Below are 16354 nucleotides of genomic sequence, written 5' to 3'. Positions count from 1 at the left end.
GTCAGTCTTCATTTTAGGACCTATTCAGACGAAAGCGTTACTAACAATAAACTAACATCACATTATATCAACACTTAACCGCGATTAGAAAGTTAAGTACCACAAGTACCTACAGGTCAAACGCATGTTAACAAAATAGGTAAGTACCTAGGTATAACGGTTTAGTTAGGTCCTAATGATCACTATTTGAAGAGGACCACCACAGACCTAAATCAAGTAGGTAATTCGATTCGATATTAACTGGAAAATCTCTACGGTGCAAATTGTACTTTCACTAAATATAAACCATTCATCCAGTTCATACTTGTATCTGAATAAAAAAACAAAAAAAAATTATTCAACTAATCTGTCCATTCACCGCCTTCTGATAAAGTAGTTGGATTCTTTATGATTTCAGTTTTTAGAGTTCCGTACCTCACAAGGAAAAAGAAACCCTTAAAGCATCACATTGTTTTCTATCTGTCTTTTTGTTCGTCTTTCGAAAACCTATCTAGGGTACTTCTCGCTCACCTAGAATCATGAAATTTGGCAGGTAGGTAGGTTTTATAGCACAAGTAAATGAAAAAATCTGATACCGTGACTTTGTGGTTATATCACACAAAAATTCAACAACAGAGCATGTAACACAGTCTCATTTATCACAGCCAAAGGATCATATTAAATGTAGTAGTACATACCTGCAAATTAAACAAAGATCTAAAATATGATCTCTTATAGCTACTACATATGGGAATAATTATGTAGCTATAAGAGACAAAACATCGCGCACATGCCATCAGCAAATCTGGGAGAACAGCGCGTTTTACATTACGTACCTTTGTCGACGACAATCGTAAAAACAAAAACGCGAGACAAAAAACAACAGCGCATGTAACACACTCCCGTTCGTCACAATGCCGAGTGCGACAAAGGAGTTTCCTCTCTGCGTTGTATTAAAACGGCCATTGTGCTGGGAATCGGACGAAAATGCTCTTCATTACGCTGAAAGCTTGTGTGCCGTGCGACAATGGGGGGAGGGGCGGTGGGGGGTGGCAACAAAGACGAAGGAGCCCACCCTTTCGTCCGGAAAATTGAAATGGTAAGACGTTATTTAGGTCATGATTTTATTAAATCTTAATAGATTTTTTTCGGGTGTCTTCGAGGGGCGGCTGAATGGTTTGCATTAGTAATGATGGTTGTGTAAAGAATTCGACTATGGAAGTAATATTTGATGTGCTGTTTTTGGAGACAGTTTCAGGATTAGAAATTGGTGAATTAATTTCAGATTTTGTTGCCGTAGTGAGCAAAAAATATAAATATAATCGGATTAGAATTGTCCGAAGATGAATCCGATATTTTTCGAGCACGTTTTTGTATCTTTTTTTTCCAGTTTCTTTATTTTTCGCAGAAGATACTCATCACTACTTTTATTTTTGCGTTTAGGCATTATTAATACTCAAATTCACTACGACTTTTAAGAATATCGTGTTGAACGGCCAGGCACTAGAACGCGAATGAAAATGACGATCAGTGCTGTCACTATGAGAAGTATAGTCTATGGTACCTACGAAAAAAGTATTTATCTTGTTTTTTGTATTTCTCAACTTAGTGTATGAATGGCCACATGGTTCGTGCTACTACAAGTTATCTAATCTCTTCAGACGAAGCCTTCGTATAATTATGATAGAACTTCACTTAAGGTAAGTTCGTTTAATCATCAAGTATTGATCTTTGGATGAAAAATAAGTCAAATGCAAGTTTGACTCGCACATAAAGGTTTCCGTACCATCACGTACAAGAAATAACACTTGATATAACCATAAATTCACGGTTTTCGGATTTTTTCGCTTAGGTACATGTGCTATAAGACATAACTACTTGTCTTTCATGATTCTAGGTCAACAGGAAGTACCCTTATAGGTTTTGATTTTTTTGACGGGTCTTGACAGACAGACAAAAAAGTGATTCTATAAGTGTTCCTTTTTTCTCTGGAGAACCCTAAAAAGTGTGATTGTTGAGAAATTTAATGCTTAACAGAGTCTTAAAAGATAGTTTCAATTTAACTGAACGGAAAAACAAAGGAAATGGCGATCGTCTCGTTGCCTACTACGCGCTCTACTTCTTGGCTACGCTTGAGAGAAATTGGATATTTAACGAACGATTACCTTCAACTTGAATAAGCGAAAATCAGTGATGGCTTTTGTCATTTGCTTTAGGAGAAAAGTCTAAATTACGGAAATTAGCATTTTGAAATTCTCTTCTTTCGAAGAGATTCACTACGTAAGGGTACTTAAGCGAATTAAAGGTAACCACCCACAAAGAATCGTCTAACTCAAATACACTTGATAAAGCAACTGAAAAGCTCAAAAAAAGCTACTAAGTAATACCTACAAGTATGTACACTGGACTTGCGATTGCCGACCTATTTTGAAGCATTTTGGCGCTGATACGTATGAGCGTACTCGGAACTAATTAACAGGGCTCTCTCCGTCACTCGCTTCATACAATCGTAGTTCCAATTTTATTTGAATACTAGCTGACGCCCGCGACTTCGTCCGCGTGGATTTAGGTTTTTCAAAATCCCGTGGGAACTCTTTGGTTATCCGGGATAAAAAGTAGCCTATGTGCTAATCCAGGATATTATCTATCTCCATTCCGAATTTCAGCCAAATCCGTCCAGTAGTTTTTGCGTGAAGAAGTAACAAACATACACGCACACACACACACACAAACACACACACATACAAACTTTCGCCTTTATAATATTAGTGTGATTAAGCAACCAAAGTCCATGAAATGCAGACATATTGTAGAAACTAATATCTGTGTCTGTGGTGTTTTAGATTTTTCTAAAAATATGTAGTTTTTAAATTACAGGGGCTCAAAGATTTGTATGTAAATTTTTAAGACCGCGTAACTTTGAAACCGAATATTTTAACAGAAATCTGGAAAACCACAGACATAGATATTAGTTTCTAGAATTTGTCTGCAAAATTTCATGGACTTTGGTTGCTTAATATTCAAATGAAATTGGAACTACGTTTGTACGAAACGAGTGACGGAGAGCGCCCTCTTAAAGGTTCCCCCCCTAAGAATCGTCTAACTCAAATATATAAACACTTAATAAAGCAACTGAAAAGATCGAAAAAAGCTACTAAGTAATAGAAGTACGCTGGACTTGCGATTGCCGACGTATTTCGAAGCATTTTGGCGCTGGATACGTATGAGCGTACTCGAAACTGATTAATGTTAGTGATGAGATATCTGTCAACATAGTGTCAATGCGAAGACCATGTCATTTTTAACCCCCGACCCAAAAAGAGGGGTGTTATAAGTTTGACGCGTGTATCTGTGTATCTGTATGTGGCATCATAGCTCCTAAACTAATGAACCGATTTAAGTTTAGTTTTTTTAGTTTCAAAGGTGGCTTGATCGAGAGTGTTCTTAGCTATAATCCAAGAAAATCGGTTCAGCCGTTTGAAAGTTATCAGCTCTTTTCTAATTACTGTAACCTTCACTTGTCGGGGGTGTTATAAACTTTTAATTTACACTTGTGTATACTTATATAGCACACCATTCCAGCGTACTTACCTACTTCTTTTTTTTGGTCACAATATATTATGTCCATTTTAAGGAGGTTTAAGTGAACAAGTGTAAATTAAAAATTTTCAACATCCCCGACAAATCATTTTCAAATAAATAATTATGTATATCTAGGCAACGTCCATCTTGACAGCTTGACATTTGTCAATTGACACTTGAATATTATGAACCTAAGGGTTATCTAACCTTCTTTTCTACAAGAAAACTAGAAAATAGCTGATAACTTTTAAACGGCTGAACCAATTTTTTTGGATTATAGCTAAGAACACTCTCGATCAAGCCACCTTTCAAACAAAAAAAAACATAATTAAAATCGGTTCATTCGTTTAGGCGCTACGATGCCACAGACAGATACACAGATACACAGATACACAGACACACAGATACACAGATACACACGTCAAACTTATAACACCCCTCTTTTTGGGTCGGGGGTTAATAAAATGTAACAACCAACAAAGAGTCGACTAATTCAAACTCACTTAATAAAGCAACTGAAAACAATGAAAAGCTGAAAATAAAAAGGTAATTTAAATCCATGGCAGACACCAAAACGATGGCACGTAGGTACTTACGAGTAAGTACATAACTTGAAGGTAGGGAGTGGAGGCTTATCACGCCGACGCAGGCTGTCAGGGGCACGCTACAAAAATACTGTTGTTTCCTTGTTGTTGCTGAAAGGGGCGGTTGTGTGCCCTTGTTTAATTACTACAGGCTATTGTGCTACGCTACATTGGATGAATGTTGGACGAATGCAATGTGGTTTTTGTCCTCTTTAGTTTTAAATATTTTCGGCGTCAGTGAACTTTAGAGTAAATTTGATGTTTGATGGTTGAATATTTCCATTTGGAAAAAAATGGCACATTTGAAACCTTTCAACATAAGACCGGGAAAATTTTATGTCATCAATAAAAACCGATGGCTTAGTTCACACTTGCACTGCAATTGTGAACTAAGCCATCAAACTTGTGAACTAAGCCATCGAATTGCGAAAATGTGTTTGTTTGTTGGTTTGACTTTCAAGCACGCCGCAACAGAGATCAACGAGACTTTGCATTGATAGGTATTAGGAAGTCAAAGACCAGGAGAGTGACACAGGTAACTTTTTAGCTCGGGAAATCAAAGAGCTTTTCCAAAATCTAAATCTGCCTGGACGAAATCGCAGGCAATATTATTTTCGATATCTGTCTATGACCTTTAGAATTCCATAGTAGATGTATTTTTTCGTTATGGAACAACATAATATATTCAGAAGATAATTATTTAGATGACATTTTGGTATACTTCGGTAATTCATCATAATATGCTAAATATCACCATCAACATACTAATTCGATTCTGCATTGCTTCTCAAGGCTTACGGTATTTTTGAATGTCAGAACCATGCCGGTAGAATAACTTCTTCAGTTTCTTACAACTGGTATTGCGCGGCAGCCACTAAAGGCTAAATTAAAAGTTAAACCACTAACCTATCTTTAAACACTTAAAAGATAAAAATCGATATGCGAATAACACTTTAACGGAGCACTCCAAACTAATCTAAATCCATCCATCCATTCACCGGTACCTAAAGAAACGGCGAAGACAAAAAATCTATTATAAATCGATTCGGTATCAGTTACCGAAATAAAAGCTCATTTATTTTGAAAACAGCTCCCGTTCGGAGCGCACAAAACACCCATTCTATCAGAACAGTTGCTATAGAGTACTTTTAATAGATTCCTTATACACAATGCTTGGTTATTTGTGCCGGGTACACACAGTTCTTTGAGGAAAAAATTAGACATCTGAAAAATGACCACGGGGTTCTTTATACGATTATAAACGGAGCCGCTATTGGACATGCCTTCACAGCGAGCTGGATAATAGCCAATGGCATTAGATACTGAAGCCACCGTGGTTTAATTACTGCATCTGCCGCACAAAAAAGCGGTGCGAGCATTTGAAACAAAAAAGGAGCAGCAAAAAACAGGCCAAGTGCGAGCCAGACTCGCGCACCGAGGGTTCCGTACTCTCGTATTTTTCCGACATTTTGCACAGTAAATGAAAAATCATTGTATATAAAAATAAATAAAAATCTATTTTAGAACGTACAGGTAAAGCCCTTTCACATAATACCCCACTTGGTATAGTTATCTTACTTTGAAAATACTAATTATTTATTTTTTCTTGAATACATTATATTTTTTTTTGTGATGTAACCACAAATATCACGGTTTTTGGATTTTTTCCTTTACTTGTGCTATTAAGACCTACCTGCTAAATTTCATGATTCTAGATTAAACGGAAGTACCCTTATAGGTTTTCTTAACAGACACGACGGACGGATAGACAGACAGACAGACAGACAGGCAGACAAAGTAATCCTATAAGGGTTCCGTTTTTTCTTTTGAAGTACGGAACCCTAAAAAAGAGTCGAGAGTAAAAAGTTAGCTATATAAAGGCGGGCGAGGAAAATCGTTGTAAATTGGAATTTGATAGCAACATATGTTATGTAGCTTCCGTCGCGCGGGGCGTGGATAATTTGGTAAATAGATTAAAAGTTTTTAACGAAGGGAGCCGCGATATATCAATATTCAAATTCAGTGATATGATTTGTGAAAAACTTGTCGATTCTGAATATCTTCTTCTGTTAAATTAATGCCGATTAAACTCGAAAAACATGAAATTATTGATATTGTATTCCGAAAAGCGAAAATTCATTTTGTAACTGTTTGATTAGTTTATTATTTTGCACAAAAATTTAGCTCGGGATTATTTAATGATGATATGATATGAAAACTGATTCCCTCTGGGAGCCTAGGTTCGTATCCTACCGACTGCGCCATGTATCATTTATCACTTAGGCTGAATCATTATAATGTAGCTATTTATCAAATAAAAGGACCATGTTTCGGATAAAACATAAGACGAATCATTTTAACTCTGAAGCAAATAACAAAACCATCTTTCTTCGAACCATAGACTTCTAGCATGCTACAGTACCATTTATAGTCTCAGTACTGGAAACACTGATAGAATGCCTAATACGTGTAATCAAGGAGAACGTCTCGCCGCTAACACGTAATGGTTGACGCGGTGTCGATAAACGAAAAGCAATTACAACACTACAATGGCCGCCCCGTCTTAATTAATATTAACTACGCGTACGAGCGACGCCCCTAACAGTTGGCGGGATTGTAGGGAACGTTGTAAATGCAACAGACAGCAGTGAAAACAAACATGGGACACACGGTTGCAGTGGACTGGGAACTATAGTGCTCGTATTCAATTTTCCTATGCAACTTGATTGAGATTCTGTACTTGTACTGAGATAGAAAGTATAGAAGTTTTAAAAGAAAATCATTTTGAAGGAAAATATAAGATATTAGCTGTGGGTCTGATGGAGAGATGACTCACGTTCGGAGCAAATCGAAGCGAATATGAATCAACCTTTAGGGGCTGAATTTTCAATAATCGTTTCTTAGTGCTCACGGCACACCTACATTATATACTTAGGGACTCCTATGCATAATTTCACGATTCTAGACCCAAAGGTTTAAGCCGTGCTTTTCAGACAGATTCCGACAGAGCATTGACTAAAACAGTAGGTATGTGCAGTGCAGACATAAAAGTACACAAAAAATTCACAATATCTGGCATTTTAGAGAAGTTTGTAAAGGAAATAAAGGTCAGAGAAACCCAATGTCTTGTTGGTACCTACTTAGGAATATAAATAATTGTTATCTACTAGATACAGACAAAGTAACAAAAAAAGATCTAAAATATTACAAGGCAAAAATTGGATAAAAAGATTATTACAATGTTTCACTGGTTGCAACATCACGTCAATAAGAAGAAAGACCAAAACGAGTTAAGTGAACCCAAGCACGACCTTTGCAAAAAAGTTGGGGAAACTTTCCCATCGTGTGTCACGCAGGCATCGGTAAAAAGATACGCCAGCATTGTAGTACAATACCTTTGTGGAGCGCATCGACATTTGTCGGGCGACATTTCGATTGGTTTTCGTAAACAGAACGCGTTTTGTGCGTCGATTTATTAATGCCAATAAACAATGAGCCCTACGCAATACACCCGCTCTTGATTATCGACAGGTACCCAACAATGTGAGCCATTGTTGTTGCTGTGCACGCTTTGTACAATAATATCTATGACAGCCAGTTGGTTGAAAACGTGATACCTACCCTCAGTCCCTTAACTGATTGGAGTCGTATAAATTAAATGGCATGTTGTTGCTTTTTGCTAATGCTTGAACAATATCTGATTAGCAAGAAACAGTTAAAAATTATTTTGCTATAATCCGCCTACAGAAAAAAATCTGTATGGTCAAACATGCAGTTACAAGCTAAGCACCGCTTACATCGCCAAACAAGCAATAAAGCCAAGTTCCCAAACAAGCACTGCCACCACCACTCACATGCACCACCACACAAGACTTTTCCACTACTCTCGACGCACGTTTCGCCCCGACACCGGAGCATCCTCAGGAGATTTCGACTTTACAATGCTGTTGACTAAAAGCTCAATCAATACTAGAAGTAACACCTACCACTAGATCGTACTAGAGGTCCTATAGGCCTTCGTTGTCTTAACATATGAGTCTTTTTTTGGGATTTCCGTACGGTCTAATGTCTAGCGCCTCCCATTCACTCGCTTGAAATCGTTTGACCACCTAATGGAGGCCACTCCTAAGGCTGAATTATCTTGTGCAGATCGTCATTCTAGTATGTCTAACTAGATATTGAGAAGCTAAACGGAGCAAATTAGATCCATATGTTGAAACATAACTAACATAACATATTTTTAGACCCTACATCCCTTAGTGAACCTTAGCGCTTGGTTAGAAATTTTCCTCCACTGGTCGTACTCTATATACTATTCACGAGCCGATCACTCTTCACATTATAAATATACGGATTAACATTGTCTTGCACTTTTATAATGAAGGTTGGTTAGCAACCATTAGATACGCTTACGACTGGCAAACCTTGAATCATTTATGAAAAAAATTAGGCAAGGGTTTTCTGCATCTGCTAAATATATTTATTTCGTGTCTTGCCTGAAGAAATAAGTCTTGAAGAAGATTAAGTATGTACAGTATGGGTTTTTACATAATTGTTGATATAACTATACACAGGTAGATAAACAGAAATTGTTAACGTTGCAAATATTGTATTTAGGGCAGAATTTTTAGCTCAACTCATCCCATCCCTCCGGAGCGACGAAACAAGTAATTTCTGCCAACAAACGTCCCTATTCAGCATCCAAAAGACATTGTATGCATAAAACATGCGCTGTTTGAACGGGACAATACAAGCGCTGTCGCCCCAGCTCCGTTCGTTAAAGGAACACAATACGCTCGTTGCAACTACAGTTGGAAAGAGCACAGTGTTTCATAACGCTCAGCGTTTTTCCGAAAAGATTTTAGCGTGAATAAAATGCTCTAGAACTTGCAACTCCTGAGGAAGTGAATTTGTGTCATGGTTTGAAATAGTATATTATGTGTCATTATACTGGATTTAAATATATGACTGGACTTCGTCTGTGTTGGTGTTAGCTGGCGGGCGTGCTCTGCCCTTTTTGGAGTGTTTTTTTTTGTTAAAACTGACTGGAAAGCGCTCTAAGGGGGTGCCGTGCGTGTGTCGGCGAGCGCCGGCACAGACGGTGTCCATACTTGTATAGTTTAACTAACTTGTTACAAATGACTACAAACTTGACATTGGCTAATCTTTGTAAAGCCAGACGAGAGAGAAAAAAATATATATGACTTGCTTCGGTGAAGAAAAACTTCGTAAGGAAACCTGCATGCCTAAGAGTTCTGCATAATTTTCTCAAAAGTGTGTGAAATCTGCCAATCCGCACTTAGCCAGGCGTGGTAGCCTTTAGACCAAAACCTTCTCATTCTGATAATGGAACTGCCACCAGTAGTGATCTGGCGACAGGTGGAATATGATGGCGATGAATGTACTGGATTATTTTTGATGCAATTTTTTATTTTGACCCCTAATTGAGATAAGGTTTAATTCTAAATCGCGACACAAAAGGTACATCGTCCATGTGTTTGGACGAGTTTCAAATATCTGGTTTTTAGGGAAAACTTGGACTTGTTTGAGCCTCACAACAATCTTTTGAGATTAGTAAAAATTGATCCTGATCATGAAAAAAGTTGGAATTGACATTCGATTAATATACAAGTGTAAATTAAAAATTTATAACACAAGTGAAGGTTACAGTAACTAGAAAAGAGCTGATAACTTTCAAACGGCTGAACCAATTTTCTTGGATTATAGCTAAGAACACTCTTGAATCTTGATAAAGCCAAGCCACCTTTCAATCAAAAAAAACTAAATTATAATCGGTTCATTAGTTTAGGAGCTACGATGCCACACAGAGATACACAGATGCACAGATACACACGTCAAACTTATAACACCCCTCTTTTTGGCTTGGGGATTAAAAATAATATAACTACACTTATTCAAAGATAAATAACTCACAGATATCTTTATAGCCAAGCCCAAAACCAGGAGATTTTCATTCGTTCCTAAGAGTTAATTCAGAATATATTATGACAATAAACAGGAAATTAATGTTTAAATACTCGAGGTTGCCATATTTAAACAGGTGTGCCAGAAAGTTCGATAAAATTTACGTGAACGTACTTTCAACCGTTTGGGGATTAAAAACAAGCTATTCCTGTTAGTTATTTAGGTTTTAGACTATGAAGGTATTCCGAATCTCCCGAACCCAGCTGTACCTACATAAGAGCGGGTAGTGTTGAAAAAGGATAGAAAAATAGAACAGCGAGCTTCCTCTCGCCGTCACCGCCAGAATGGCTGCCGCGGTAGCTTTTATTTTTCCCTACTCTTCCGGCCGCGTCTCCCCTTTTCTGAACATTTTTAAATTCTCTGTTAGGACAGGATTTTGCTTACTTTTGGTCGTTGATTAATTCGGTGGCCGGTACCCCGCTGCGAGGCTTCTGCCGCTTGATTGCGCGTTCCTTTTTTTAACGGCAAGCAATTTTTAGTGTTCCGTACCTCAAAAGGAAAAACGGGACCCCTATATAGGATCACTTTGTTGTCTGTCTGTCCGTCTGTCGTGTCTGTGAAGGGAACCCCGTACTACTTACTATTAGGTACTTCCCGTTGACGTAGAATCATTGGGCAGGCAGGTAGATCTAATACTTACCACAAGTGAAGGAAGAAATTCGAATATCGTGAATTTGTGGTTATATCACAAAAACAAATTAAAATGTGTGAACAAATAAAATTAGTAAGTATTTTCAAATTTCAAAGTAAGATTATACCACGTGGGGTATCATATCAAAAGGCTTTACTTGGAGGTACATTCTTAAACAGATTTTTATTTATTTTTATGCATTATGTTGGAAAAAATAATACCCGAGTACGGAACCCTCGGTGCGCGAGTCAGACTTGCACTTGGCCAGTTTTTTTACGGTAAGCAATTTTTTTTACCGCGCCGCATTCTGTGGGCACGTTTTGTAGGAGACATTTGTCAATGGTTACGTCTACAGGTTTGTATTATAAATGATTATAATCTTTTTGTTCGCTGTGGCGAGCAGAAATATTGTCAAATTAAGCATGAACAGCAGTGGAGGTCAGTTGGCGCATAGATGTTGTTGAACTCGTGCGTGGAGGTGCCAATTTTGGAATTTTATTTAATTACTAGCTGATGCCCGCGACTTTATTCGCGTGGATGTAGTTTTTTTAAAAAGTCCCGAGGGAATTCTTTAATTTTCCGGGATAAAAAGAAGCCTAGCTGCTAATCCAGGGTATAATCTATCCCAATCCGTTCAGTGGTTTTTGCGTGAAGGAGTAACAAACATACACACACACATACAATACACATTACACATACATACACACAAACTTTCCCGAGCGATCTCTTTGTTACCTAATCCCATACAAATGACAGAGACAAAAACCTCAGTGGGCGTTAACCAACCAATCACAAACGAAACTATGTTTTCCAATTGAATTGCGAATGTTTTTGGCAAACATTTTCGAATTGAATTTCCAATGTTTTTTGACAACATGTTTGTCATTGGTTGGTGACTTAAAATTGTTAACGCTTATTGAGATTTTCGTCTCTGTCATTTGTATGGGATTACGTAACAGCTATGCTAACTTCTTTCCGTGGATAGAGTATAGTCACTATTGTCTAAGTATATAACATTATTCGTCGTTAACATATCCCACTATTGTGGAAGCGGGTTGAATTGGCGATGTTCTAAGAGCCTTCTCGTGACAAAGGTGAGATGTAAATGATCAATTTGCAATGTAAATGAAACCTCTCTTTCTAGGGTTGCCAATTTCATTTGAGTAAATATAGTAGATGTCTAGTATCACAGTTTTACGAGTATGTAGATGTCTGTAGGATCTTTTGGTAGTCTTTTGAAGGTAATAATTAAAATTATTTGTAGTCTCGTAATACTTACTTGAGAGGGATCAATAAGAAGATCGTGATCTTTGTTCGAACCAAATTATATAGTTAGGTAATTGTAGGACTTCACCAATAATGGTTCCGAAATTAGGAAGAATGGTTTCGGTTCTTTTGACACGTTGGTTCACGACTGTTTAAAAAAAGGAGTGCGATGTTTTCAGGGTTCATGTATATTACTCGACAGGTCGATATGGCAATCGGGGTGCCTATGCACCGGAGGACGCTCCACAAACCCGCACGCCTCATCTCGACCTGTCGCATACTATATTACGTGCATATTTAATTATGTATGTTTGTCTTTTAATCCACCATTACTTCTAAATGCCTGAACAGATTTGGATGTATCGTTAGAATCGTTCCATCATGCTGAGTGACACTAGCTTATAATTTATTTATTTTTTTGGAAAAAAAACAACATAACATGCGGTCGTAATTCTTATTTTCCTTTATTTATACAAATATTATGCATGAAGAATAATTATTATCGCATCACACTATAATATTTTAAGGAGAAAGTTTGTATGTGTATGTGTGTGTGTGTGTGTGTGTGTGTGTGTTTGTTACTCCTTCACGCAAAAACTACTGGACGGATTGGGCTGAAATTTAGAATGGAGATAGATTATACCCTGGATTAGCACATAGGCTACTTTTTATCCCGGAAAATCAAAGAGTTCCCACGGGAATTTTAAAAAACCTACATCCACGCGAACAAAGTCGCGGGCATCAGCTAGTGTTAATATACTTTTTGGTTCTTGCAAAACTTACAATGGGCTGGATCGTAGTGGGCAACCCTGACTATATTAGAGGCTATAGGAATTATTAGGGGCTATATGGAAATAAGCTTTAGGTAATGTTATCAAATTAAATTACTTAAACCAATTGATGAATACGCCGTCTCCAAAAGGATCAATAGAACATTTCGAATAGGATTTTGATATTGGAAACTGATACTTCAAATTAGTATGGTGAATCAATTAGATTAGACCTTCCAAATTGATGGGCACAATCCTCATAACATTTTTAATACTTCCATTGCTTTTTTTCTGGTATGTAGTTTAGATAAATGTAGCTAGGCTTAGAATTTAAAGAGTGGACATTTCCATATTGTTTTCTGGGGAAAATATTACTTATTTCAGAATTTTTGAAAACTTTGCCCCCTCATTGACTTGCAAAAATTCCACTCAAGTGAAGCCGGGCCAAGTCACCTAGTATTAGCATTTGTGTACCTACCTATATAATATATAGGTATGTATAGGTAGGCAGATGGAGTGGAGTGTAGTCTTGCCTTTAAGTACATCAAAATGTGAAAGAGACCATTCCTCGATGTAGGTACCATACTCACATTTGGCAAAATAAATCATCATTTCATTTTTCATTTCATCATTTCATTTCATTCAATAATAATAACACATCTCCGTTCCGCTTGCTTCAGTAGACAAACGCCTTTAAATTTCAAAATAATAACAACAGCCAACTCACCTAATCTTTTAGATATCTCCGAATTATGCATTTTAGGGTTATCCTGTGCTATTTTCCGCCTTTGCAGCCTGGACCATACCATGAAAGCGTTCATGGGCCTCTTTATGTGTTCTTCCTGTGATTTCTTCTGGTGTGACTGTCCGTTCATCGCGGATATGGCCCCCATGGTGCCGATGGCCCCCATGGCCGACATGTGGCCCATGGGGAAGTGGGCCATCGTGCTGCCATAGCCCGACCGGTCGCACATTGCACCAGCGGCACTGGAAACAGAGAAAACGTGATTTAACAAATCGTTATTTAATCGACCAAGTGCGAGGCGGACTCGCACACGGGGGGTTCCGTAGGTATACAAGAAACAACACTTTTTATATAATTATTTCAAATTTTTTGACGGCCATTTTGTAATTTTACTATTGGTTACTATAATATAGCGGCAATAGAAATTCTGTGAAAATTTTAACTCTATTAACTTAATAGGTAGGTAAACTATTCACGAAATAGGTACAGCCCGCTCACAGACGGACGGACGGACGGACGGACGGACGCGACGGACGGACAGATGAGGTTTAGTGATAGGGTCCCTTTACCACCCTTTTTGGTACCGAACCTTGAAGAATAACAAGTAATTAGGTAAAAGTTTTCGAAAACCACCGACTGCGGTTTGCATTCCATCTTTTTCAGAAGCGCATAAAAGCTGACATTATGATTTTTTAAGAATTTTATAAAACAGCCGCAAATAATCGGATGTGTCTGTATGAACGTACCCTAACAAAACAACAGGTATAACAGTTTCAGAATATACAGGCTTTAAGAAAAGAGAAGAGTACCTACATTACATGGTCAAGCATAAAAAGGCTTCACATTGTACCGCGAAAATACTGTCGAACTTTGAGTAGGTATTTCGAAAGCAATATTTTGTTGGCACTGACTTTGAACTCTGCGGTCGTTCACTTTTTAATTTAATTACTTTGCAAAGGATTTAATTAGGTGTTCAGAATAATTTGCCGGTGGTCCATGTGCTGTGAATAAAGAAATTAAGAATAAGTACATCCGGTACCTAGGTTAGTCGGAGAACTACCTAGCTAAATCATAGTTGGCTTGGCTGTGAAAAAAGGTAAACAGCGAATGAACCAATCAAAGGGCAGAATTACTTGACGATAACGATAACGATGAAAACGTTTTTCTTACACAATCGGGGGGCAGGTGAGGGTTGCGATGGACGTCCCCTTACATGAGTGTACAAGGAAGGCAGCCCTCAGGAATAAAGGTGGCACAGCATTGCAGTGACGACCACGACCGCTCTGCCAACAGCGTAATGAGAATGACAGAGAAGAAGACAGTGTTAATCACGTGGCGGAAAACCGGCAGGGTACGTAGCATCAAGAAGGGCATATCAAGTAAGAACTACAATCTTCAGTAATCATACTGAGGTAAGTATTAAGTTGATAAAGCCTATAACAGAATCGGCGCCTACCTACCTAAAACCTATCTTTTCGCGCTGGTCAGCCGGGTCAGGCTTTTTAACTGACTACGACAAAGGAAGAGTTGTGATTTTATTGTGATCATGACCTCAATATTGCTCAATACTGCTACCCTATAACACGAAAATGTATCTAAGCTCCAAATGTCACGTCATTTATAAAATGATTAAAAATACCTACTTAGTAGCTAAGCTATACTATATCTTTACATATTAGGTACATGGTATTGTAACAGGTCCCCCCTAAAATATAACAAACACCACGTGCACCTTAACAATTGCAACTTTTAATATTTGAGCGACAATTACTGTGATCATAAAAGTGGAAAATATTAATATCATACGCATTATAAAGAGGGCTCTTTACAAATTGCCTGCCTATGACACGGCACAGGGTGACCATGGTAGAAAAATAAAGAAAAAACACAATATTTTTAATCTTAAGACAAGGGTGATCGTGTTAATTAAATTATGAAAAAATAACTTTCTTAAAATAAAGTCGATTCCTAAATAATTTTTTCCTAAATGTTTAGAAATTTCCTTGAAGTTTAGGTAAAAAAAAACACTAGGTATCATAAAAAATACAACAAATGTCGAAAAAAAAAAATGTCGATTCCATTGTTTTGTTTTTAGCTTTTTCGTCCGAGTGAATATTTTTTATACCTAGATTCTGTTAAAATTTTCTCAAAAAACATTTTTAGAGGAGGTGGTTACGGGTGGATTTTTTACGCCTGGTGTAACCAATAAACATTGTGGCTAATCCTGTTGAAAAATTCTTTAAATTAAACTAAATCTAGTGCTATCCTTTTCTACAAGAAACATTATGAATGGGATAGCAGTAGGTACCTGTTTGATTTGCACAATCGAATCAGCCACATTTGACTTTCTGTTAAACAATATAAAGTGTCCTACATCAGTTTATTCTTAGATGGTTCGCCTACACGGAAATAATACTTGTTTCTGATTGGTCCAATTCCCCTTTTAATGACTTACCTGCTGAAGAGTCTTATTCTAATTCCTTTAAGTAATCCCCGAGTCCTTAGATTTTGGGTTTGGGGACATTAAAGTGTAACCTAATTGAGTAAAAAGGGCAATTTAGATTTTCTTTATACATTTGTTACAATATTGCTGTTTATTTTATTTGAATACGAGGTCTACGGCGCAACGATAATTTTGAATACATAGCAAATTGGATACAAGGATATTTTGGGTTCAATTCTGTTATAATTTTTACTGAATACCTATTAGAGTAATTCTATCTGACTGATCTATATCAACGCACAGCCTAAGCCCTAAGCCATTTTGGGGTAGTAAATCTGAAATTTTGACAGTAGATTTATGTATTTTATT

General features: G+C 37.4%; 1 protein-coding gene across 1 annotated transcript in view; it reads right to left on the bottom strand.

The window, feature by feature from the left end:
- The window catches only part of LOC123866148 (transcription factor Sox-21-like), a 75059-nt gene that overhangs the window by 33270 nt on the left and 25435 nt on the right, over positions 1 to 16354 (bottom strand). Inside the window, exon 2 of the mRNA XM_045907518.1 lies at positions 13525 to 13784. Within this exon, the coding sequence (XP_045763474.1) occupies positions 13525 to 13784 (260 nt within the window). The remainder of the gene's footprint in view (positions 1 to 13524; positions 13785 to 16354) is intronic.

The sequence above is a fragment of the Maniola jurtina genome, chromosome 1, assembly GCF_905333055.1.
Source record: "Maniola jurtina chromosome 1, ilManJurt1.1, whole genome shotgun sequence".
Taxonomy (NCBI): Eukaryota; Metazoa; Arthropoda; class Insecta; order Lepidoptera; family Nymphalidae; genus Maniola; species Maniola jurtina.
This window is presented reverse-complemented; position numbering and strand designations above follow the sequence as displayed.